This window comes from Eublepharis macularius, chromosome 2 (assembly GCF_028583425.1).
Source record: "Eublepharis macularius isolate TG4126 chromosome 2, MPM_Emac_v1.0, whole genome shotgun sequence".
Taxonomy (NCBI): domain Eukaryota; kingdom Metazoa; phylum Chordata; class Lepidosauria; order Squamata; family Eublepharidae; genus Eublepharis; species Eublepharis macularius.
In genome coordinates, this window is record NC_072791.1 from 42,115,353 (window position 1) to 42,143,094 (window position 27,742).

General features: G+C 41.4%; 1 protein-coding gene across 4 annotated transcripts in view; it reads right to left on the bottom strand.

The window, feature by feature from the left end:
- The window catches only part of NRXN3 (neurexin 3), a 1,560,869-nt gene that overhangs the window by 908,790 nt on the left and 624,337 nt on the right, over positions 1-27,742 (bottom strand). For all 4 annotated transcript variants that reach the window (XM_054971960.1, XM_054971959.1, XM_054971961.1 and 1 more), the window contains one exon: positions 2,105-2,224. In XM_054971960.1, the coding sequence (XP_054827935.1) occupies positions 2,105-2,224 (120 nt within the window). The remainder of the gene's footprint in view (positions 1-2,104; positions 2,225-27,742) is intronic.

A 27,742-nucleotide genomic window follows, 5' to 3' on the forward strand; every position in this document is an offset into this window, starting at 1 on the left:
AAGTTGATGTGAGCATAATGGACGAGCAACCACAATGTATGCCACCCTGGGCTCTTGCAAGAAGGGTGGGGTATGAAGGAAGCAATGCCGCAGATCTCTGTGTTTCTTATAGAACACAGCCAAGAGTATAGCTAGCTTACCAAATGGAAATTATTCAGAAGTCATTGCCCTGCTGCTTCGTTTGAGAATTGTCAGTGGAACTGCAAAAAGCTAGGGGATCATGAGTTGGATGGCAAAAAGAAACAAAGGAGGGTATATATAAATTATAACAGGCTTGAGAATTACCCTACTGCTTTACACAACGAAAAGTAGCCTTGCCCTCCCGTCTGAGATTATTTTGGTTCTTGCTCAGTTCTGCTCAGTGGCATGGCAGGAGAAGGCAGTGGATAAAACAGCCTCATTAACTTCAAATGGCAAATTACCTCTCGATTTGGGCATGGGATTGCTCTGTGCTGGTCTTTAATTATTTGCTACTAGAAAAGCTTTAATTAAATTACTTCTACAACATTCCCACATGCACCTATAAAATGCCATGCAGTTCTTCCAATTATGCATGTGCATGCACACACATCTGCCCACATGCTTGTTAATACTGGCGACCATGATCTGGTGAAACGATACTACGGCAACACTATGCCACATAGGACTACTTAGGAAATCACCATATTAAAATGGTATATATTCTAATAATGCATAAAAATAATTTAAAGTGCCTTAGAATTTAGAATGTTGGTTCATAAGTTATCTTCATGAATAATAGGCTATGGATTAAGTTTCTTCCCTTCTCCCCCATCCCACATTTTTTCTTCAATAAATGTAGCTATTAATGCAAGTGTGCCATCTTGTGGCCATTCCTCAGAATGGCATGCTTCTTAGCCATAGACACTTTCAGCACAGTCGAATGCAGGCATTCATTCCTTAAACACGGATTTTCTTTATTTTGTAATGTGTATGTTTCTGTTTTGTTTCCTTTTCTTGTATTTTGTATGTTTCCTACCAATACAAAGATAAATTTCTTTCCCCCGTTTTCTTTCAAGATCTCTTCTTCCTGGTCCACTAAACTAGATGGTAAACTCATACCTCTAGCGCATGAATATATTATTTTAAATGACTTAAATCTAGTTCTTTGAAAATAGAAAAGACATATTCCACCATTCTACCAGGCCAAAGAAGTGCACAACATTCTTGTAAACTTGCTTCTGGGTTTGTGTAAGATATCTTCTAAATCCTTCCAAGATAATAGAAAAACTCCCCACAAATCTGATCCAGCAGTTACTGCATTCCAAGATCACCTTCCCTCCAACCTGAGTGGCTACTTAGGATTACAAGACATGTCTGAAAGGTCAAAAATGACAGAATGCAAGTGCTGTCATAACAGGAAACTCTTCTTGGCTGCACTGGCTGTCCTTCATCCTCCACATTAGCAGAAGTATAGTGAACACAGGCAGAGGAAGCTAAATGCCTAATACTCTTCTCAATTTCTCACTTTCCTTGCAGAGTTGGATTAGCACAGTATTTTGGCCTGGTTCAGATGCTTACCTGGGCTAAATAACTTGTATCTCATGGAGGAAGTGTGACCAGGCGGGTGCACTCCCTTAACAAGGCTCATGTTACCATACGATACCTCCATGTCAGAAATGGACTCTTCTCTGAGCACCACTCTCTGGGGAGCAGCTGCATAGGACAGCTGTCACTTTCACACCCAACTTAAACTTTTCTGGGAGGTATCTGGCTGGTCATTGTGGAAAACAGGACAGTGGAGTAGATGGACCCTTAGACTGATTCACTGGGGTCTTTCTCATGTTTCACATTGTGCTCCATGGATACAGCCACATCATGCACCTTTTATGGGGAGTGATCACAATTTAGGTTTCATGCAACACACATTAAATTACGAGGAGGGGTGTGCACCATGATTACTTCACCATGAGAACAGGGTCTTAGGCTCACATAAGAGTCTGAGCTGGGCACAGGACCAAAGTCACTGGAAAAACAAGCTTGCATTAGGAAACCTGTAAGAAATGTTTCATAAGTGAATGGACGAAGTAAAAGATAAAATTGATATTTGTGTGAAAACAGAACTCAAGAAAAGTCATCTACTCACCTTCAGCGACATCATCATCCACGGTCAGTTTAAGAGACTTTCCACGACGCACCACACGGACTGTGTGCCACTCATTGTCATTGAGTTTCTGACCAGCATAAAGGGTCTCTGGTCCTTTACCTGGGGGACAGGGGCAAGTAAAGGTGTTCAAGACAGTTTAAGCCTACAGCAAAGCCTGCCCTGTTGGGACTGTATCTGAAACCACTCGGTGTGACGATACAGAGATTAATTGTATTGAAAGATGCCTCAGGGATAGCTATTTGTATGACTTGCCCCGTTAAGCTCAATGGGGGATTATTGTTCCCTTCTATCTCAGCTATTGCTTTTTCCATCTCTGTCCAGAACACAGATGAAGTTGACACAGGAGGAGGAGTAAATATTTCCTTCTGTTTCCGTAGAACTTACGCATTTCAACAAACTTCACTACAGTACTAAAGGTTCATAAAGATTGTATAGTTTTGAAGGAAATTTAAATGGGGGGAGGGGTTTGGCCAATTCCCTCTTCAAATTCTCTCAGCGATCAAACACACCAGATTGCCTCCAGAAAACAAGTCTCCTTAGAGTTGACACTTGACAGCAATTCCTGCGTAATCCTTATTTGTAGAGATGCACCCATCATTCCAAATGTGTCCCGATCCCTTTTCAACTAAGACTTTTTCAGAGTTTCCCCCCACAATCAAGTGGTAAGCACAAATCTTCCGGCAGACAATGCTCCTCAAGGTAATCAGGTCATGAAACTCTTTATGGATACCCATTCCCAAGAACCACCAATTGCTTTTACAATTCAAAGCCTTTGCTGAGCAAAGTTCAGGGATTTGCTAGAGGAAAAGTAAAAGTGCATAGTTTAAGGTGTGTACAAAACACTTCAAATCACATTACTAAGGATGAGATACATAATCACTTAGTGGCACCAATATACACCTAAGCTACCAAGAAATCTGCTAAGAAAAGTACACGTGTATACTGTGTATACGGACATCATTGAACTGAACAGAAGCTCTCTCTCTCTCTCTCTCTCTCTCCCCCCCCCCTCTCTCTATCGTTTAAGAAAATGGGATGGAGACCTTTTGTCTGATACTGGCATCTCCAGAAACCTCCAACACAGCTGTGACAAAGCAATCTTTTTCTGAACAACAAAGGTATGCTTTTAGCATTATTTTAGCTCACAGATCATCGGAAGTCAATGGACTCCACAGGACCCTTCAATTGCTATGAACAAGAACAGAGTGTAGTTTGTGTTATTTTGAAAGAAGACCCAGGACTCATGCCACAGGTCAACACTTGGGAGTTCCTCAAGAAAACTCAATATAGGCAGTGCTGCAGTAATCACGCTACTTATCAGTCTCAGCATTGCATAGAAGAAATATTACTAATGCAGATGAGATAATTTTTAAAAATAGTGTTATTTGGATAGAAGAAGAACGATACTGAATCCTTACAGATGTTCTGATGCATTCAGCTATCTCCGCTTTTCAGATTAAGTGTGAAACCATGTGCAGAGCAGCAAGTTTGATTTTGATGAGAAAAGACAGGCTGGTATTCAGCAAAACGATAACAGTCATTCATCAAAGGGCAGTTGTACTTTTGTAATATCTGTATGACCTCAGATTATTTGTTTTATAGTGGCAGCAATTGATCGTTTGGTGCAAGATCAGGGTTGGGCTCTCGAAAGACACTGAGACAAAAAAATAAATATGCCCTCTCATTTCTGCATTCAAGACAACAGAGATCCAGAGCTAATAATCTTGAGACAGGCAAACATGGGGAAAAAGATTTTTGTCTGTCTTCAAAAGCTAGACAGCTATCCATGGGATATTCTATCAAAGAGTTGGTTTGAAATTATTTTAGATTTATTCATCACTTCCTTTTTTTTCTTTATTAGCAGGCATTGTTGTTGTTTTGCTTTGGTGGCTGTTGTTTTTGTTACTGGAAAACATCTGCAGCAAGAAAAGAGCTGTGTTGCTTTTTTCCCTCCACAACCACCTGCTGTAAGTTCCTACTCAACATCACCTTTCTCAGTGTCACATCACAAGTGTTGCCACGGCAACAAACCCTAATAGAATAGACAGAAGAGGGGACCAAAGTAGCCTGTGCAGGTGGACTGTCAAAAAAGCCCTTGCTGCTACTCCCCCACCTCAAATATGGATAGCTGGCATTAAAAGAAGAGAGGTGGGGGAAACATCCACCCTGCAAGCTGAACTGCTGGAGACCCTTTCTATTTTAAAATGTTTTTGATGAGATGGCAGCTGGTCATTATGGGATTTTTTTTTGCACATTACTTAATTTTTATGATCCAGTACAAATAAGAGGCAGGGGGATTGGCATATAGCAAACAGAAGAATAAAGGGAATTATGCCTTAGAGATTAACCTGTATAGTGCTGGAAAGCTCTATTTTTAAAAAGAAGCTGATATTTTAGTTTAGGGGCAATAAACTTCTTTAAATATACAGCTCTTGGATTTCTACTTAGGAATCTGTAATCCTTTTACGCAACTGATAGAGAAAAAAGATACAGAGAAACAGATACTGGACTGATTCAAGTTGCCAACTCCAGCTAGTCAAATTGCTGGAGGTTTGAGGGCAATGCCTGGGGAAAGTGGAGTTTGGGGAGGATAAAGAGCTCACAGGGATGTAATTCCATAGATTTCATTCTCCAAAGCAGTCATTTTTTCCAGTGAAACTGATTCTGGTAGTCTAGAGATCAGCAGTACTTCTGGGAGCACACCAGGCCCCACCTGGAGGTTGGCAACCCTAGCCTAGTAATTGTACTTAGTAAAAGATATTGCCTGATGCAAACTCATGGAGAGAGGGTGTCTTCTGAAGCCCTGTAGATAGGGTAAACAGAGGAAACCTGGAACAGTGCTCTAAAAAGACATATGAAAAATAGTACAGTTTCAAGGGAAGCGTATGAACTATTCAAAAACGAATTAATCTTAAAGTGCTGTGCTTGTTTTCTAAACAAGATACATTGATAATATCATTAGAAGTGCCAGTCTCTTTGTACAGCAAGCAATCACATTAGAAAAATGGTAGCAAAAGCAAAAGACTGTAAAGGCAAAGGGGCTTGAGAAACTCAACAGAGAATATTGAAAGCTCACACCAACATGGAGAAGTTTTTAGAGGGCGATCTGAAGCAGAATGACACCTGCCTTCATCAATAGTCTCAAAAAGGAGTAGCTCTAGCAACTCTGGACTGCTAGCTAGTTAAGCAAGGTAACAATAACCACCACAGCTTCATTGCACGGCCCCCAAGAAAGCTAGGATCTAAGTTTTAGAACTTTAGAGGGTCCAAAACATTTGCCAGAAAACAGCACCCTAAAATTGGCAGGAGCAAGATGACAGAACGTAAATCACTTTTTCTGTTCACTGTAAAGGTAATGTGTACGCTACCCTTGAAGGAATCGAGACATGCGCAGCTTGCATTTAGAAAGGGATGAAATATACAGTGTTTCCAGCATAAGCAAAAAGGCTTTGCATATGAGAAAGCCCAAAGACGTCTATTTATTTTGATTTGTAGTCTGCCTCAATTCTGAAGTCTCGGGGCAGATAAAAAGAAAAAATAAATACATAAATCAGCCAAGTAGAATAAGATTCCAAGTTGCATATGTAAGCAGACTTTTTAATTGTCCTGCCACTAAGCAACAAATGACTGCAAGGAAACTGCCCTTTTTCTCTCTATCTGCATAGGGCATGGTGACATTAGAAACCAAGATGGTCATTTCAGAAGTAAATAACAGTCCTTTTCAAGTGGCTCAAAGCAGTGGTGCATTTCAAATAAAATTCTAGACATTGTTTTCCATTTAGCAAAATTCCTTTTCATTTCCAAATATTCTGGAGGTTGAGTGAAAAGTGTTCGAAAAGTAAACAGGGTCCAGCAGAGGGAAGAGAGCCTTAAGGGCATCTATACAGATGCTTCATTGCTCAAGAATCAACGCAGAAAGCATCACAGAAGAAATAAAGCTCACAAATGGAACTGGCTGAAATCTTACAAACTTTTTTTTTCAGATATCAGATCCTTTCAGTTTTAGCATTTTGTGGCAAAGCATCCTCAAGTGGGTTTCTAAATTGTGTGTATTAATGCACATGTGTGCATACACAAACATATCCGCACACATCTATCAGCTAATAGTGTCTTCAGATGAAGTCATCACAGTCTGAATGCAAAACCCCAAAAGACAATCCCTTGAGGAGCATTGTAATACAAAGAAACAGCAAATACCCATAGCATGTTGCCTATCCATTAATCCATGAGCCAAAGCAATTCTCTCTTGCACTTTCTCTCCTCTCACACACACAAATATATAGTTTTTGCTCATAAGCAGGATCTAGACATTCCTTACCATTGAAGTTCTTGCAGATAAAGGGTATTTCAGATGAGACTGATAGTCTCTTTAGCCTCAGACTTACTGTTCTTACCTGTGTGGTCTCTTGCAGTCCTTCTGGGAGGTAGGGGTGGGAGGAACTGCCATTTTATATACTAGTTCACACATACTCTCTCCCTTGTATATTAATAAGTTTACCTCAGACACAGACTTCACAGCATAGCAAAAAGATAGCAGAAGAGATATATTGTTGACAAAATTATGATCAGTGGAAAAATCAATGGGAAATTTCAGGAGTATGAACCAGGTAGCTCAACCACCCAATATTTAAATTGCCTACCCAATACCACATTCTCAAAGGCTGTAATTATAAGAATCTGAAAATTTCAGAACTGGCTCAATGAAGATTTTATTGCAACAAATCTCATTCTAGAACCTGCCATGCTGCGCTCAGGACTAGAGATGGACACAAACAGCAATACGAACAAAAAAAGCCACGAACAGCCCAATCAGTTGTTCGCGAACAAGCTGTTTGTGAGGCCCCATTCTAAATGAACAGGTGGTCGTGTTCATTGCTGTTTGTCAAGGCAGACAGTCTGGCACCTGCAATCAATTCCCTTGGCAACTTAGACAGGGATTTTCTGAACTCTGTCTGAACTCCTGCTGTTGCCCTGGAAACCCCAATCTAAGCCCAATTTAGCTTGATAGGCAGGTCTTCCTTTCAAGTGTGGAGCTCCAAATTTGTTACAACAAGGGATCAAAGACTGGGGGGGGAGGGGGCTCCCAGCTCTGACTTTGCAGACAGTGGAGAGACAGTTGTTATTGGCATTTTGATAGAGTGCATCGGAGCTTGAATTTTCTTTGTGTGTGGTGCAGTAGGGATCTACCCCTTCAAGTTCCGGGGCTGCTGCCAGGCTCTGGGCCAAGCTATTATTTATTATTGGTACCTTTCCTGCTGCCTCCTCAGGTCAGGTTTCTGGGAGTGGTGCAGTAGGGATCTTGACTTGGATGATGGTTGGAGGAGAGCCTGCTGTCCCCCATGAACAGCCGACGATGAACACGTTCGTGAACAGGGCCATGTTCGTGGTTGTTCATGAGTCCCTATTCGTGGATGGCAATGAACAACAAACATCATGTTTGTGGTTTTTTTCTGTTTGTGCCCATCTCTACTCAGGACCTGCCCCATTCCCCCCTCGTTGAATCTGAACCACCAGGATCTAACTTGTCAAGACCTTCCATGTGGTGCCCTGACTCTGTCTCTTGTCCATGTCCCCCCACCCCTCCTGCTGCCACCATGGTTAATTTATTTAAAATAACCTGAAGTGTAAATTTGTTTTAATAGAAATGGAGCAAAAAGCTGACACATCTCTATGCCCTAAAGTTCCAGAAGCAACCCCCATCCCATTCCAGTTCCATTCTGGTAATATCATTAATCTGGTCAACGAACAAATGATAGTGCCCCTTCAGTGTCTCTCAGATTCATGCTATAACCAGTTCACTAGGAGTCTCTACACAAGCCATCTTACACGAGTAGGATCAAGTAAAAGATCTTACACTTGTACTCCCATTGTGGATACATGCACACTGCTAAGGAGACAGAGTACAGCTGAATATAAGACCATACACAAAGTAAGTCACTTGAGTGTCCCCATGTAAAATGTCTTGTTTAGAGAGACTCTACGACACCACACAAAAAGATGAACTTCCTTTCTTAGCTGACAGTGGACTCTTAAGCCATTCATGAAGCACAAAGAGAATCAGATTTTGCTTACTCGCTTTAAAAAGGCTGAATCAGAATATTAGCCCCTTTTGTTACTATTAGTTCTTTGAGTAATACATTCCAATTCCACTTTTCTATTAGTACAGTTTCATACTTTGTTAATCCTTTATGGTGCACTCACAAAAGTGATGGTAGTCAATGATACATTTTCAGTTGTCATACATTACACATTTTAGTTTTGCTTTCAATGCACTCAGGTGGCAATGTACAAACCCACCCTTTTATCGATTCAGATTTTTATTATTGTTTCCAAAGCTACAACTTATTTAACAGTTGTTCTTTTTTATTATTTTTTTATTTTCTAAACAACAAAGGAAATACAGGAAAAAAAGATAGGAAAAAGAGAAATACCTATTAATCTTTCTTCATACAAAAGGGAATGGACATTAGATAGTTTAAGTTGTCAGTGCTCAGAGCATAGTACGTTTTGTGTTTTTAAACTTTAACTGATGGCACCATCACAGATTTAATCATCAAAAGGGAATGAAAACAGTTTGTTAAATTACAATAGTGAACAGTAAAAAAAAAACCTATTTAATTTTTTATGTTTTATAAGCATTTGACTTTTAACAGTGACACATCTACGCTATAACACTTGTTATGGCATAACATTTTCTGAGTTTGTAATGCTTATTTTAAAAATTGCCCAGATGTTCAGACCTGAGAAACATCCCCGTAAGAGCATTTTCAAATAAATTGTCAAGTATTAAGAACCATCAAATCAGGCGTGATGGGAAAATGTCACGCTCTAATAACAGCTAAAATGAGGGCCAAGAGGTTTGTGGACAGGTGGATGCAATTTCAGAGGCTGGTACCAACTCCAGGTCTGTGGAGACAATTATTGCTGCCAAGAATACCACATATGTTGGATCTAAAATGAGCTCTTTCCTAGTATTCTCTCTCCTCCATCTTAAGCAGTCTTAAACTCTGTATGACACGCTACAAACACCTTAAATGAACGTTAGCGATTAAACTTTTTATCATTTTTTTGCATTTTGCAGGTAACACAAAGCAAATGGCTTTGTTTTATACAAACCAACATGAAATACTTCAATAAATGTTAATACATTTCTCAGTACCAAGGAGAAATGAAGACAACCACACTCCAAATGGAACTACTACTGCAGATAAGAACACAACACTTTATGCTAAATGAGAAAATTAGCCTCGGATCTGGCACCAAATCTAGGAAAGGTTATTTTCCCTTGACCCAAGTGATGGGGAATTACCTTTCCAATTTCACAGGGTTAATAGCAGAGGTTATATACTTGGCTCAGATGCAGTGTTATAGTGTATATTTTATTTATATGCATTTGTTATTTATTAAAATGTTTTCTCTCCCAAAGCTCAAGGTGGCTTGCAAAACACAATATGGCTAACTGACAGCATTCCTGAAGATATCTGATCTGTCCACAGCTACCCACATTTTGGTGATTTTTAGACTAAGGCCATTTTCACACTGCTTACTGGCCATGGAACGTCATGCCAAGCTCCCAGAACGACAGCGTCTTCCTGGTGCAATTTCGCGTGAGAACTGTTCTGGGAACTGCCGTTCCGGGAGCTTGGTGCGATGTTCCATGGCTGGTAAGCATTGTGAAAATGGCCTAAATTTTTATAATGCTTTCTCCAGAGCCATTTCAAAATTCCACTCCATGATCTCATTCTAACCCCCCACTTCCACCACCCCCTTTTTATTCTAAAAGCACATTTTTTTTTACAAAAACAAACAAGAAAGAGAGGGGAAAATTAACAGAGAAACATTTGGAAGATAAATCAGGCCATTCCAAGGTTGCTTTCCATTGCTTTGTGAGCCCTGCTCTGTCCCTGTAGTAGAACAAAGTGACCGAGTGCTGAAATGGTAGAGCAGATTGTACTTGGGGTGAATAGCCTCATGATATGGCCTAGAGAGTTCCTGAAATTACAAGTGTTCTCCAGATTGCAGAGATGAGTTCCCCTGGAGGAATAGCGGCTTCCAAGGGTGGAGTCCATGGCATCACATCCCTTTTGAACTCCCTCCCCTCCCCTCCCCTCCCCTCCCCTCCCCAAGGTACACCTTCCCCAGGCACTACCTCCAAATCTCCAGGAATTTCCCAAGCCTGAGTTAGCAGCCCTAACCATACTACTTCAAGATGCACGGAGACTGATTATGTTCCTCCATGCAGAAGTTCCAACACATAGAAAACTGGCACATCTGACTTCTGTTCTAGTTATGGGGAAGTGACTTTTTTAACAATAAGGTTCACTAAAGAAAATGATTCCTCACCTACAGTCTGATGTGGGACAATCCACTCTACATTCCCATCTCATTCTGCTACAAATATAAGCCAGTCTCTAATCTAGTAATTATCCGATGCTTGCAAGAAGGAACAGCACAAGTCCTCTTTGGCTAGAAATGGGAACTCTTTTTAGTTGCAACCTTTTTAGCTGCACACATGAGGAACAGGAAAGAAGAGGATAGTTATAGAGAGGACATCTGAAAGGGTACTTAAAGGTCTGCAGGGGTGCTGTACCAGCAGCCATGTGACCATTTTCAAGAGGTTCCGGAACTCCGTTCCCCCATGTTCCCCCTGAAAAAAAGCCCTGGTTAAGAGAGAAATACTAACTTAGTTCGGCCACGTTGGGGTGACGGGGGGAGAAAAGAATATGTAATGGATTCACTGTTCACAATTGCCTGTCTTCCAGTTTCGGAAACATCCTTCAGGGCTCAATCTCTCTCTAACAATGATACATTGTGACATTTTGCACACTGTCAGCTACAGTCTTGCATAGAGGATAAAATGCAGAGCCTGCTAGGACTGCCTTACTAGATGTGTTTACAAAAGCAATTTCCCTGGGGACTCAAGTGTATACCAAAAAAACTGAGAATGTTCCTTCGTACATCAGTCTTCAGATCTTACAACGTAACTTGAGAGCAAAAGCACAGCTGAAGCTATGAAGAAGCTATGAAGAAGCATGACCTCCGAGATTTATATAACATCAACTGCGGAAGATTATTCACAATATTTGACCAGAGTGGGCAGAATAATTACACTCCCATTTTACAGAAATAGTGTAGAAAATTAAAATGGTTTGTAATGAACATGTGACACAGCTAAAAATAGATTCTAGCTTATATCACCGCTCTTCCGTTTTCTATCTCTCCCAAGAGGTTTCTTGCAGAGCATGAGAAGGACTACTTTCACCAACTTTAGGCCACAGTCAAGGTGCTGCAGAGTTCCTCAAAGTTCAGAGTTGCATGAGGGTAGAAAGAAGAGGACTTTAGCTATTACCAATGGCTATTTCATTGTGGCTGCACCAGACACATACCAGCAGTACTACTGAAAAAGACAGCTCTTTGCCTCTTTCCCACTACCTTTGCATACTGCTTCTAAAGTACTCAAATTTGGCCACAGCCCAGAAATAGGAAGTTGAACTTGATGGACCACTGATCTATCAAGCAAACACTATTTTATTTATGTCATTTATAGTCTGCCTTTCTCACCGAGATTCAAAGCAGATTACACAGTATGAGATTAGTACAATCAGTATCAAGTACATTTCAATACAGCAGGGGTGGGCAAATTGCGGCCCACAGGCCACATGCGGCCCACTACAGAGTTTTTTGTGACCCGCCAAGACAGTAGAAAAGTGTGATAGGGTACATTTGTCTCATTAAACTGATTCTAAAATTAAATGTGCTTGCAGCTATAGATGATATGAAACTAGCAAAATAAATAAATTGAATAAAACTACCACTATTTTATTTAATTTATATTTATTGATTTTTATGATACAATTTATACCTTTTCTGAAATGCAAAGTTAACTAATGAATGCAATCATTTTAAAAGGTGCGGCCCTCCGCTAACCTCCGCTCCCACAAAGTGGCCCCCGAGCCAAAACAATTGCCCACCCCTGCAATACAGTATCAAAGACATTTGGTTATTGTGATACCAAAACTCTGAAACTCACTCTCCAGGGAGATTAATATGTCCCCTTGTGTTGTCATCTTCTGTCCATGAGTGAAGAACATTTTTGTTTTTAATTGTGTTTTTATTAGTTTTAATTATTTTTATGATGTAATTTTATTATGTATGTTTTAATTTATTAGCCACTTTGATAGACCTTAAGAGGGCAGAAAGGTAGACAAATTTTGCAAAATAAATAAATAAAATTTCCAGATTTGGACCATAGCACATAGGAAAGAGGTCTTATGCCTTTCGAATCTGGTCCATTCACTATCTGCCCAGTTTGGGAAACAGTACAATCCTATGGTGAGTTACTCCAGTCTAAGACTAGTGTACCAATAGATAACAGATAAGTTTCCCACAATGGGGAAAACAGCAGTTTCCTGAGGATGTTACAGGTCAGAAAAACAGCGGCAGGGGGGCTTAAGTCCCCTGTCCTTGTGTGCTCAATATGAATCAGCTCCCAGGTGTGTGAAAACCAAATTTCAAAAATTGGTGGGAGATCTGAAATGGAATTCCAAGCATATGATTGGTTTGACAGGACCTGTTATGGACAGAGAAACAGTATAACATGTAGTTAGTCCCAAAGGATCCTACAATGCTTTTCCATGCTCATAGATGTTTGATCACCCCACTGTTCAGATCACTATATTTTTTCACAATGTATACCATTGTACACTTTTTAAAAATTACTTTTTTTCTCAAACGTTCAACAACGGATTGCAAAGGCTTTGCACATGTGAACTGACATCCTGCTTTCCCCATTCCCAGAGCCCACCCATCATCTTTGCGATATGTTGAAGAAACAATACATTAAAACAGAAGTGAGAAATGGCAATGCCACTTAACTGAAATTAGCATGTTTTGCACACTGGATCAAATGTTCCCGCTACTCTAAAGCACTACTCCCCTCCCCAACTCCAGAGAATCCCTCTTCATTCAGCAAACCATGGAAAGCGCATGGACAGACCCCAAAATAATGATCCTCCCAAACAGCTGTTTGGGGCATACTCTCATAAAAATGTAGAGATAGGCATATTGATGTTTGGGGTAGAGCAATTTCACTACCCAAAATAGAAGTTTTGGTTTTGCTGGTGTGGGGTGAATAAGGCTGCAAGCCTATCTAGGTCTGAATGCAAATATTTGTGCATACGTGTTCTCATGCTGCTTTCCCCGTAGCTGTCTCCCTCCCTCATCTAGAGGGGAAAGAGAACAGTTTTCTCCATAGGGAGGCTTCCTATTCTCCACTGCATTCTTGCTAAAAATCCATGAGGTAGGTTAGTGAGAGGATAACTAGCAAAAGATTATCCGGTGATTTTCCTGGTGAATGGGGCTTTTGCATCCCACCAAACCAGACTGGCTTGTATCCAGCAAAGTTTTTCCACGGGAATAAGGATCTTGTCTCCTTGTCCATCTCCCAAAGCTGAGTAAATTCATGTGTGTTAACTGGGTCACATTTATGCATTCTTGCACGAGACCTATAATTTGATCCAGTAACATATGAACAGGCACCAGCATGATGAATGTGGCCCATGGACAAATGCTTCCAATGGTGCAAAGACAAAGGCAGCATGTCTCCTCTAACACAGCTGATTTGAAATTACGTATGACTTGCCTAGATAAGACCCGCAGGCATACATTATCCAAGAAAACCAGTACATTGTGAGCATATGTCAAGAGTGGCTACTCAACTAATGGCCATGCTGAAAGTCCCACTGCATAGACACAAATCTACCTGAAATGCTGCTTGTTTTGAATTGTGAGCAAATAATCAAAGCAATTGAACAAGATGCTTAACTCAACAGCAAATAGGCATTGCATGCAAGCAAGCAAGTTCAATTTTCAAAAGGCTGTTTTCTAAGTAGTAAGTTATGGTTGGTTAGATTGGCACCAATACCATCTGGGGTCATAAAAACCATCTCATAGTTTCAATTGTATGGCATATACCCTTGCTTGTTCGATGGTACCATACCATTTTGCCTTTCCACACATTTCTGTCCAGGTGCAAGTTTCTAAACTTGGATTTAGAGACTAAAATTCCTAAGTCAAACATAGTTCCCTCATAGACAATCGATTCCTTTCCCAGGTATTCCCTGTAAGAATTACTTTTGTAATGTGTGTCCCAGTGATAGTTGCCAACTCTGGCTTGGGAAATTCTTGGAAATGTGAGGGTGATGAGTCTGGAAAGTAGAGATTGGGGAGGGGCTCAGATAGGATGGGATGCCATCAAGCCTGCCCAGAAGGCTGTCATTCCTTCCAGGGGAACTGATGCCTGTAATTTAGAGATTTATTGTAATAAGCAGGGACCCACAAGAATTATTTCCCCTCCCACACGTCCTCTTTCCCTTCCCAGTGCCCCGCAGCCTCTTCCCCTTTCCCTGCTTTCTTCTCTCCTTCTCACCCACCTTTGTCTGCCTCCTTTTCTTCACCTTTCCCCTTCCCTGCCCCCGGCAGCATCTCCCTTATGGCCCAGTGGCTTATGGTGCAGCTGAGCCAGGCATTGTTGCATGGTGGGGAACCTGCAAGAACTTGCTGGGAATACTTCACTTTCCCCTGTATCCCCTTCCCCACACTATTTCCTTTTTCCCTTCTCCTGGCAGCCTCCATATTCTCACCTTTCTCTATGCCCTTCTCTCCTTCAAACCCACTGAACAACTTCTCTTTTATTTGCCCCCCCCCCAATTGCCATCTATATTTCTTAATTTACACCAGTGATATAATGCCTTACTCCACAATGGAGACCCAAAGCAGCTTATTTCATTCTCCTTGTCTCTATATTATCTTCACAACAATCCTGAGAGGTAGGTTAGGCTGAGAGCATGTGACTGGATGAAAGTCACCCAGTGAACTTCTACAGCAGAGTCATGATTTGAACTTCAGTCTCCCAGATCCTACTCTAAAACTCTAACCATGACACAATACTGACTGGGGGTAGGGGCTGCTGTTGAACAGCGGGAAGCAGCAGGGCCTGGGTAAATCAGGCAAATCATGTGGGATCAAGTCACCTGGTGGTTGCTTCTCAGCCTGACCCCAATGAGTCCTCTCTCAAAGGGCAAAACAGGTCTGGAAAGGGCCCTGCGCTCTCCCCCTGTCTTTTACTGACAGAAACCAAGCTGGAATACTGACTAAACTGTTATGGTTGCCTAGCATCAACCACTGAGGGCATCTGGTTAAAGCTAGAGGTGTTCTTTTTATCATTTTGAGTTTTTTAACCTCCTAATGGTTTTTTTTAAGCTTTCAGACTTTTCTGCAAACTTGGGGCATTTTTCAGGTGTATAGGAAGAGCTGTACTTTCTGTTCATGGCTGCTATCTCTGAATTTAAGTATCTTCAAATCAGGGACACTTGGCTATTAATATGTAAGATTCTGGGAGAACTCCAGGACCCACCTGGAGGCTGGCAACCTTAGTATTACCCTCCCTTCAAGGAACTATAGGCTAGTCTTAAATGATATATTTACCACAAGGAATTTTCTGTATTCATATGACATATTGTATTTGTTTGTTTGTAAATTTTATCTTATGCATTTGACGTGTTGTTAGCTTGCTACCTAAGAAATCCCATGATGGTTTGATGCGATCTTTTTGGCCCATTTTACTTTGAACACCGGTAGTATGCATGCATACTGGGGAATGAGGCTTTTAATGACATCATTTTTCTTCCCAGACATTGTATTCTTATTTCAAACCATCTGAAAGAACAGAGACTACCTAGCCATCTGTATTTTTATCATTCTCCTTCAAAGTACTGGATTCTGCAACAGCACTTAGAAAGATAGCAATGTCTCATGAGGTACAAAACCTCTAGCACTCCAATACAAGGGGAGACAGGGGGAAACACATCACAATAGAAAAGTTTTTTTAAAAAATTCAGTCCTTTACACCACACAATGCATATTATTATTTGTAATGATCAAAATTCATGGCAAGTACTCCTGCTAGACATGTCACCAACTAGGAGTATCGTAACAGTTAGCCCAGGCCTTAGAAAGAATCCTCGAGAATCTCTCACTTATGATTCTACCCATGTTTTGATTTACACATCTTTGGAGATAATACTGCTACTCACTTTTGGGCATTCTGTAGACTAACAGTGCAATCCTATGCAGAGTTACTCCAGTCTAAGCCCATTGAAGTCAATGGCCTTAGACTGGTGTAACTCTCCATAGGATTGCACTGTAAGAGAAGCAAAAGGCATTTTGACTGGATGCTAGAGTTTACTCTCCATTCTCAAATGTTCCAGCAGAAAAATCAAAACTCTTGATTCGGTTATGCAGAGAAGAACAGCACACTTCCTTCCCTTTGGCAAGAAGTATTGCATATCAGGTTCATTTGAGGTGTTTTGAAATGTAAATTAGGAAATGTGTTAGGATGTGTGGTGAATACATACTGCAATGAAACAATGATCTAATTGCAACATCACCCACATGGTTTATGGGCCACAGTGCCACCACAAACTTTCTAGAAGTGGGTAGATCATGTTCAGCTTATGAAGTGGGTGTCTGATGATACACTGTCTTAACTACTCCCCTGCAGATTCCACACATACTCAACAACCCACATTTCCTTATGTTAAAAATGGACATAATCCAAAGAATGACTATGCCTTGCTAAATGTCTTAAGACGCAGTTCTGGCAACAGGCATTTTCTCTAACCTCATTCTGCGCTTGTTAGGATGGGGAAGGTTCCCCCATCCATATATGAGGCAGGGGAGAAGGATAAGAAGGTTTTATCTACCATCCTGGCACCTTTCAGCTACTGCCAAAAACACACAAATCATCTAGCTCAAGAGACACTCCCTTGTGAGCACAATCACTGTAGGGAAGCCATCTTCAGAACTTAATGCCAGCATCATCCTAATTACTAGTATGATACTGCTGACTTCCTGAGGAACCTTAGGTCAATTTACAGTCTCCTAAACCGTACCATTTTGGCCACTATGGATCCTGAGTACCTATAGGCCAACATGCTCCATAAAAATGGACTACAAACCATTAGGAACTTTATCCCTGACAGCACTACAGCAGACCTTGCTCACAGGCTTTGCAACTTTGTTTCCTCCGACACCGCTTCAAATTTGGTAACAGCTTGTACCTGCAAATTAATGGCACAGCCATGGGTACCTGCAAGACATCACAGCATGCAAACATTTTCACGGCTGTTTTAGAGCAATGGTTCTTGAACTCCTATCCATTAACATCTCTCTTGTATTTGAGGCTGATGGATGGTCCATTGAAATATCAAAAAGGAGCAAGGAATTCCATGGCCAACTTGAAGGAATGTTGCTGACTTCCAAACAGAAAGACTGAAATGAAGCTTTTCCACTATTTTTCCTCTCCACAAAAATTGATTTACCTGCCCTTGCTTAGTTGCATGTGGCAAGTCCTTTCATGTCAGTCTCGGAAGTCTGAAATGTTGAGGCTGGAAGTGGTAACAACTATCCTGCAAATCTCAAAGATCTTTTAAAGATCCGCCTTGTACTTCGATCCTAAACTAGTCATGTCTTTCTAAACCCATTGACTTCAATGGATTGTACTGTTAATCCAATCATTGTTTTTTTTTTTAAAAAAAACCTGAAATTGAATGGAAGCATTCTCATAGTATAAACCCATGGAAGAGGAGGACTCCTGCTCCACCCTTCTCCTCTCTGCTATTGTCCTCTGGCTGCAGCAGGAGAAACTATATTGAAAATGAAAGAGGGAAGTAGATGAAAGATCTGGAGTAAGAAAAGGAAGAAGAAATTCACCTTCCTTGCCTCAATTATGCACTTAAATGTTCATTACTCTTTGTTGCAATCTTACATGATTTAATAATACACGGTGCTGTATATCAAGTGAGAAACTTTGTTTCTTTCTCTTTTGCATACTAGAACATCAAATGTGCTTAGGGTTGCCAGTCATGGCCTGGCAACTGGCAGGAGTTCAGGGGGGGCAGGTACATGAGGGCCGCTGGCAGTGGTAGTGTGATGTCACTTCCACGAAAAACCCAGATGTGACATCACTTCTCTCTAGGAATTGCCAGAAACTTTCTGGTAAAACTATAGCATTTCCAGCAATTCCTAGAAAGGACTGACCTCACTTTTGGGTTTTCCCTGGAAATAATGTCATACCTTTGGCCCAACTGTAATTTTTTGTTTATTTTTCTCTTACTCTTGGCAGTGGGAAAAAAGGGTTGCCGAAGAGAGATCTCCGGCAATAGTGGAAGGCCTAGCAACCTAACCATGTTTAATTTCTTACACTCATTCAAAAATTAATAAAATCTGCATTCTTTACTATATCTTTGAGAAATCATCTACCTCTCAGGAAGAAGGAAAGCCTGAAGGGGGAATAGAACCACACACTGACTAAGAAAAGCCCAGGTGCTTACTAGCCCTCCTGATCATCTGGTGAAAAACCCTTTAGTTTGAATGAAGGTGGCCAATAATAATAATAATAATAACAACAACAACATTCGATTTATATACCACCCTTCAGGACAACTTAATGCCCACTCAGAGCTGTTTACAAAGTATGCCATTATTATCCCCACAACAAATCACCCTGTGAGGTGGGTGGGGCTCAGAGAGCTCCAGAGAGCTGTGACTAGCCCAAGGTCACCCAGCTGGCTTCAAGTGGAGGAGTGGGGAATGAAACCCGGCTCTCCAGATTAGAGTCCCATGCTCTTAACTACTACACCAAACTGGTCCACCAATGTGGTCCACCAACTTTCCGAAAAGGTTGGAAGGTTCCAAGAGAAGTACTGGCAGGTGCTATGGCACCTATGGGAACCACATTGGGCAGCTCTGCTCTACACATTGTCTTCTTGCTCTTAACTGTACATATTGTGTTATCTTTGTCATTGCAGCAATTTTCTAACTCTTACAATACATTTCTAAGCAGAGCTATGCCCTTCTAAACTGAAGTCACTTGGTGAGATAGAACTGAAAGGCATCTGTTACACACTAGAGGAATCTGCTGAACTTGCATTTGCAGCTAAAACTTTTTGTAGTAGTTAACAAGTTCCAAATTAATTCATGGTATACAATTGTGTTGTGACAGCATCCCTATATTCATCTAGGGCCTAAGACTGCGCAAAAAATAGAAAAGATAGCAGCTAGAAGCCTCATGGTCAATTTATTCAGCCTAGAAGGTGGATAATCCCCATCCATGCAGTTCAAGGACTGGCCTCCCCAAGCCATGCTGTTGACACTGTTTCCACCTGCAGAGAAGGTCTGGTCCTATCTAGTGAGGAAAAACAGTCGCTTCACCTGTTTTATACCAACATTACATGCGTGGACAAATTGGTGTTCTGTAGTGTTGCTACTGAAGATATTTACTAATAAGTAAGACTAAATTCTCCTTCACATCCACCCCTTTAGGAGGGCCTGCCATTTTTGTCGAGACCCCAGAAAGACAATGAAGAAAGCCCAGAACTCTGGAACAACAATCAGGCTGAAGAGCTTGAATGGGGGATTTAGGCCCTTTTCACATGTCCTTAAAGGGACAGCCCACGAATTGAACACTGGCAGCTTTCTCCCTTGACTCCAGATGTCTCCGTTTTCAAAATGGTTGCAGACTGTTTGGCTTCCATTTTTTGACACATTTCTGGGACTGCATGCTCCCAGAAAAGGTGCCAAAAATGGAAGCCAAACAGCCTGCAACCATTTTGAAAACAGAGAGGTCTGGAGTCAAGGGGAAAAGCTGCCAGCATTCAGTGAGTGGGATATCCCTTTAAAGACATGTGGCAAGGGGCTTAGATGGATAAGGTTGACTATGATGGGATCAGATGGGGACCTTTAGGAGTGTTGATTTGGAACTTTGAGGACACAATAAAACCTTCCAGTATGGAGGTCCTAGTTCCATTCTTAATATGGTTATTCTCCCCATGTATCCTCATCCAGCTCAAAGGGGGAAGGCAATGCTGCTAGGCATTGGAAGCTGGCTTCCTCCAGCTAAGGAACATTGCTGTGGAGGAACCAAATCACTCATGATACCACAGGCCAGAACAAAACATTTGCCATGAAGCAGTGAGAGCAGAGGAGTGAATGCTTTGTATATTTATCCCCAATTTAAGCTGCTGGCTGCTCAGACTGATTACTAAGTGTTTTATACCAAACGTCTTTCCTTTCTCATTCTTCCCTGAATAAGCAGAAAGAAACTAGGCAACAACAACAATCTAATGAAATTTAATTAGGTGCCAGTTAATAAAGACCACTTTAAATGCCTCAATACTCTGAAAGCTCATCAGGCATGCATGTTTATGGAGGAGTCAGCAGATATGGTGTAAATTAAACAGTTCTACTCCCAGCTCTGTCCTTTCAACAGCTCAAAGAAAACAATTGATTCCATGCCTCCAGGTATCAAGAGCAGGTTCTTAAGGGATCATTGGTGGCACTGAACACTGCTTTGAATGGCAGCATAGAGAAAGAACATCTTTAGCTAAACATGTCTGAGGCAGAGGAGTGGACTAGCTGGCCTTCACAAATCCTAAATACATTTCAAGATTATAAAATCCCAACTATAAAAATCCTAGCACAACTCAACAAATGTGAAAGCTTTTTAACAACTACCTCACTTACTATGTTTCCTTTTACATTCGAGCAACCTTGATGTTCTATGGGGATGCACACTTGTGACTGCAACATGTACTTGTAGATACAATGAGTAGTAATTGCTACTGCAGTCAATGGAATTGCTGGTAGCTCCATCCCTGAAGGCCAAGTTCACATGTCACAGTACTAATGCAAACATACACCCATGGGCCAGCAGAGATCCCCAAGCATAAAAGAAAACATCATAGAATCAGAATCAACTTGTACCATGATTTTCTAGATCATCCACAGCAGCTACTGATAACCAATGGGGCCCCCATTGGCCCCCCTTCAAAAAGAACTTGAGTCCAAAAAACTGTAGCCAGCAGCCTCTGATGTTGCCAAACCATTCACCAGTTTTGTCAGGCTGTTATCTAGTTTTTGAAAGCTGTAGACTTCTCATAAATGGACAATACTTGATCAGATTAAAACAGATAAAACAGGCAATGTGACTCCCAGCACCAGCTTATTTCCATCTGGTAGACTTCAAATCCTCCCCACTCTACATTTGCATTTTGGACTTTGGTGTAATGCAGAAGACCCCTTCCCTCAACTCACTTTTCACATGAAGCCGGATATGCTGCCATCAGCAAATTTTGCATTACTTAATTATAGGCAAATGCACTTATATTGGAACTAATCATTTAATGAGAGGGGCTGCTCATCAATATGCTTCAGTGTTTAGGTCAGTAACCCATTTTGATGCTAAGGGAAACAACCTACTTCCAGCAAATGGCCTTGTATGAAGGCAACCCATTAGTCCACTTCCCCTAGTGCTGCCTTCAGGGCAGTGGCTCTCGAGGGCTAAGGCAGAGGTCTTTCCCTGTCTTGTTTTTTCATACTGTTTGACTGGAGATGTCAATAATTGGATCTGGGACCCTTTGCATGCAAAGCGTGTGCTCAACTACTGAACTCCCATCTGAGATACATTTTGTTTAGGTTATCCTAATCTAGTTCCTTGAGCTCCTCTTTTCCTGGGCAACAATGCAAATCAATCTCCCATGTCCCATCACAATCTGCTGCCACATACCATTGAGCAGCTGCTGCACCTTTGGTAAAGAATGAGGTGAACCCTCCATTTCCCCTCTATTGCTCACAGGAGCACAGTGAGCATTAATTCACTCAGCACTTGGAGCAATAAAGACCTTATAAATATTAGTGTTTATACATCCTTTGTGCCATCTCAGATTCTGCTGACAAGTCAGCTGTGGTAATGAATGTTCCCCAATGTGCTATTATATTTAGATCAACATTTATTTTGGGAAATCTGGATGCAAAAAAAACAACAACAATCCTCAATGCCTGAAGGTGCTAAAGGCGTCATTTATGGCCTGTGTCATTATTAAGTCCCAAGTGGCAGCGAATTAGGGGAAAGCAATTGCATGCCAAGTTTGTGGACTGTTGATGTGCTCTACAGAATCAAGCCTTAAGAATGCCTGATGGTTCAGAAATACAATTCCTCTTCCATTTTCTTTACTAACTAGTTACACAAGAGCCGCTCTGTTCACCCACTGGAGAGTTTGAAGTCCAAGAAGATAAAAATGACACTCCTATTCAACACTGCATCCATTTGCAGAGTGAGCTGTGCAGGTACACATCCCCCCTCCCAGTTAGCACAGTGGTTTTCATACTTTCTGCATCAATTCTTCAGCTGAGAATCAATGTGTCTTCCACAGAGACCCTGTGTAGTGTTAGGGTGCACAGTCTTTCTACACAAGACATCTTATATGAGGGTGCCGAAGTGAAGGGAGATGCAATGTTAGCTGGGAAGCATAGTTTAAAAAGATAGAGCCAAAGGCTCTGTCAATTTCACCTCTCTACACAGAGCTAGCAGAGGTCCCTCCTCAGAAGGTTTGTTAATTTCATCTTTCACCTCCCCAAAAGGGAGATGAAGGGGTGGCAAAGATGAAATTAACAAACCCTCTGAGGAGAGATATCTGTCCACAGCAGGGAGCCACAAGCAAGGCAACAGCAGCATGGAACCAAGCCAAGCTCCACACTGCAGCAGGAGAGCAGTGTGAGGTTGGCGGGGTCAGGGAGGAGGAAGCAGGCAGAGTGGATTCCTATTCTATTCTGCCCCTCCCCACTGCTCAAGCTCCAAAAGCCGCCCCATCAAGCTGCCACCAGCGGCCACCTTTTAAACTCCATGGCTTGGCAAGCTTCCCTCCCCCCTTGCTTCAGTAAAAGACATTCTCAATGGGATTCTCTGGTTTGACACGGAGAATCTCTAATTTGTCATTGGGATTCTCTGGTTTGATATTGGGATTCTCTGATAATAGGCCTGCAAGGCAGCAATGTCAAACTAGAGAACACCAAGCAGGGTAGGAGAGGCTAGCCACGGAGTTTAAAAGCCTTGGAAATGTTTCCTCCATAGGAAACAATGGCGAGTCACTGGGAGCAGCCTGTTCAGGGGCCCATAGAATTGAACCCTGGAGTCCAATCCTCCTGAATTTTGGGGGTTCTTTAGGGAACAGTCAGGAATAGGTTCCCACAAATTTGGGAGAGTTAGCTTTAAAAATGCTCCCCCAGCCATGCAGTAATTATTCTCCATATGGAATAATGGCAGGTTAAATCCCAGATTCTCTAACCCAGATCAGAAAATCTGACCCAGATTTCATGGATCCCAGATTCCCCCCCCTCCCTTCATGAAACCTGGATTTAGATTACCAGGATTTTTTTTTCTTTTGGTGCATACCCTTATTCTACACAGAGGAACCCCTTGAATAACTTCCAAGGAATCCCAAAGTTGCATAGATAACGGTTTGAAAATTAATGAGTCTCTACACAGGTTATTAGAAATATGCAAGGAGGCAGCTGGAAAGTACTTCAACATCTTTGTAAGGCCAAGTTCAGTGTGAGAATGAGATGTATGGACTGCTTAGAAAAGACCTAAGATCTTTATTAGCACCTAGTTTCTCTCATACCATTTCCAAATTTACTCAGGTCTTTCTTTCTGATACCTCCCTATGTATCAGCCTGAAGTCTAAATTTATTTCCTATTACTAATACCGGCACCAAACAATTTAAGAAGCAGTATTTCAACTGAATTATTTTTAGAAATATTACATCTGTCTCATGCAGCATGCCATCAGTGCTGGCCTTTTCTTTTTTTAACAACTGTTTGAACAATAAAAATCATACATCTTTCTGTAATCACCTTAGTACTTTTTCAATACATCTAATACTAAAATGTTATGTTTCCGAAGGGCCAAGCTTAATTTCCTCTCATTAACCTCTTAGAAACGCTTGTGCTGATTCTGAAAGGGGGAAAATACCTCAGACAAGAAAAGAGCTTAAACATTTAATGAATTGCCATTTAACAAACAATAATGAATATCTGTTGCTGGGTAATCAACTGTGATTAACATTCCTGAATAAATATAGCCCATGCGCATGTTCAGATGTACAGCTGCATCAGCTACAAAATACCATAAAAGTGCTTGGAAAATTCTGAACTGGATTAACATGGCTGAACATCTACATCTGACTGCCAGATCAATGGACGTTTGGTATAATGGTTAGGGTGTTAATCTAGGACTAATGAGACCTGAGTTCAAACCCCTATTTGGCATGAAGCATGCTATGTGAATTTGGGCCGCAATCATTACGTCGACATAATCTTATGTGACTCCTCCCCCTTACACATTGCCACCCACGATAAACGTCCCTTCACCAGTTTGGGGCTTCACAGGCCATTAAGGGCAGCCATAACATGCCACCTGTCTAACCTCCATTTATCTGGTAGAGATCCTTGATCCAAATCTCTCTCATCCCAGAGAATCCACCAGGCAGGTAATCCATCCCCACCATTTAATCCCCCTCACCCAGCTACTGCCCAGGGCTATTGGGAAAAAGGAACTTAGTCATTACTTTTTCTATATATGCTGCTACCATTTATTAAATTTGGCCCATTTGTCGTGACAAGAGTGTTTGAGTTTCATGTGTGTGTGCTTTCTTTCCCCTCAGCCAACAACTTCAAGCCAGCTAGGGGTAAATTGGAAACAAGAGTAACTTTACAAGATAGAACACTGGAGTGAATGATTTTAAAACACAGAGGTCCAGTGTGGTTAGGGTATGATTACTAAGTATCAGAAAAGTGGTCAACAGCCAGCTGTATACTGCTTCTCCTTAACACCTTCAAATCCTTCTCAGTAACTCTCTTAACTGATCTTCCAACAGACTTTCAACTGTCACTAACCCCAGCATTCTGCCAACTCTCATTGGCTGTACCCTGGGAGAGGTGGAGCTGGAACCAGTCCTGTCCATGGTATCTATCTCATAGAAGACAGGAGAACCATGTAGCCCCCAAATTCTTTGGAGGAAGGGCAAAATAAACAGATGCTTGTATTTTACAGTCCACTGAATAAAATAGAATTTACTTCCGACTAAACATTGTGCAAGATTTTGCTTTGCCCCTGCAAAAAAAACCTTAAGCTGAGGCATCAGGCAAAGTGGGCCCTGCCCCCCTAAAGCCATTGATTTCTAAACCTTTAATGTTGTTTATTCAACAAGCTATGCAGCTTCTCCTCTGGAATTAAGTGAGGGAGTAGCTCTCAATATCAAGCAGGTTTGAGTTGCTTGCTCACTGTTACCTTATGGGTGGCTTTGAGTATTACAGATGGACAGGAGGAAGCTTGAGTGAGAGTCACTCCTAGGTTTGGAGAAACTGGAACTATGGAAATAACTCCTTAACTACCAGGTCATTTTCCTACACAGCCCTTTAGCTCAGTATTGTAAAAATCCATTCATCAAGGTAACATACACAGCAATCCATAGTGGGACAATGAGCCTGTAACTCAAGGAAGCTGCTTCAATGGGTTTCAGAAGCCAGAGCTAGCCACTGACTTCCAATATTTGTCAATTCATTAAAAATGTATTTTAAAATCATAAATCTGTATTTTATTTTTCAGGCATGTCTCCTACCTGGGGGGGGGGAACTATATGACTTTCCTCCCCCCTACCACGCATGAGCAGCCATAAGATATTGATCCAGTCCTCCACCCTTTTTATATATGGTGAGCAGGTGGATTTCTTGATATGTTTGTGTTTGGAACCTGTGATTTTACTGTATTTTACTGTATTTCTCTATTTTTACTTCCTATTGTAACCCGCTCTAAGCCCGTTCGGGGAAGGTGGGCTATAAATAACAACAGCAACAGCAATAACAATAAGAACAATAATAAATACCAAGATTCTGCACTGTGAGTTTCAAAATGGTGGTGGCAGGGGAATTTGCATGTGTAACTGGTTCACAGGAGGTTCACAAAGATATAATTTGTATTACTTCTTGCCAAATCTAAGAACAAGATTATAATTAAATAAATAGATAAAATAGAGCAATACAGCCAGCAGTATACTCTTCACTCACACAAGTTATTTTACTGATCACAGTATCTGTCTCTCACTTTGGCTCATCAGTTGCTGACATGTTCATACCCTGTTTAGTCACAAGTAAATCCTACTTTATTCAGTAGATTGCAATGTACAATCATCTGTTTATTTCTCCTTCCTCCAAAGAACTTGGGGTATGTGGTTCTCCTGTCCTCTCTGAGGGTGTCTGAGCATCCCCAAAAGCTATTCTGAGATTTCACCATACCCCTAGAAATGTTCTCTTATGTTGTAAGCCTGGCCGTCATTTAATATGGCTACTTGTGATATTAAATGTCATCAAGCCCCTGGATTTAAAATGGCAGTTTGGATTGCAGCCAGGGGAATTCCAGCTAACAGTTGCTGAGTCCCACCTGGGAAATTAAGGCATGAATGGAATGCCACATGTAAATGCGGAGAGATTTGCGGTGATTAGTTTTGCAGTTTCCCCAGCCCCTAAGGATTCCAGAGCAACAAAGGTCTCTCAGGGTCATCCCACTTTACACATTCCTTTCCCTCCTTCCATGATGAGATCTTGTGTCCATAACTGAGGAGTAAATCAATTAGCATTCATAAGTATTTATAACTCACTCCTGGGAAGGTACATTCCTCCACTAAATTCATCAATTCAGCTCCCATGGACTTCATTAACAAACTGCCCCTTTTGTGCAGAGCCAGGACAAGTTTTGCATCGCCTTTCACACGTCTTGACAACTACCAGTCAAAGTAATCAAACTTTTTGTTACTCCTGGGGACTGACCATTGGAGTCTTTGTTCCAACAGCTAGGTGGGCCATCCAACCGCAGGGTGCATTTTACCCTGTAAGAGTAGTGCCCTGGCCCCATTCAAAGTGTGCAGGCTTCCAGGCTGCTCCCTTAGGGTCTCTTCCCTAAGCCACTCTCTCTCCATACATGCTTACTGGATGCAAAGCGTTGTTCCCTTGAGGTTTGCCCTAAGCCTCTTGCTCTCCTGGCTTAGAACGCTGGCATTTGAAGCTGCCCTCTTCCCCGTGGACTGGACTACTCTTCAGGATAGGTAGATATACTTTGCCCTCCCTCACTCTATTCCAACTTCTGCCTAGCTTCCTAGGACTCTGTGCGTGTGTAACCATTTTTACTATTTACCCTGTGTGTGTGTGCATGCATTCTCTCCTTTCAACAAAATATTGCTCTTTGAAATTTAAGCATCAGCCTCATTTGAAATTTTGGGAAGGGACTCCGTAAAAATTTAGTGGAAAAGATCCAGTAGTTACCGACCTCTCGCTTAACTGTCTTCCTTGCTTGCTAATTCCCCTATAATTTTCTTACTCGCAAGGAGACCAATTCCAGTAACAATGTTTTTTGCAACGCTTAATGGCAAAGCAATTCTTGCCACTGAACTCATAGGTACTGTATAAACAGTAAATGTCTATCCTCTGGAGTACCACAAAGGTGATAATTCTTCTACAGTGGAAAAACTGAAGCAAGTGTTATTAAAGTTTATAGCAATGAATTAAACACCCTCTTAGCTCTATGAAACAGGATATGTGACTTCTGAACAACATTACTGTTACTCTGGTGCCCTCCAGTGGTCATTATCATACAATACAATTTAGGGACACTGATCATCATTTGTAGTGAGTACACGTAAGACCCCTATTTTGTTTGTTCGTTCTAT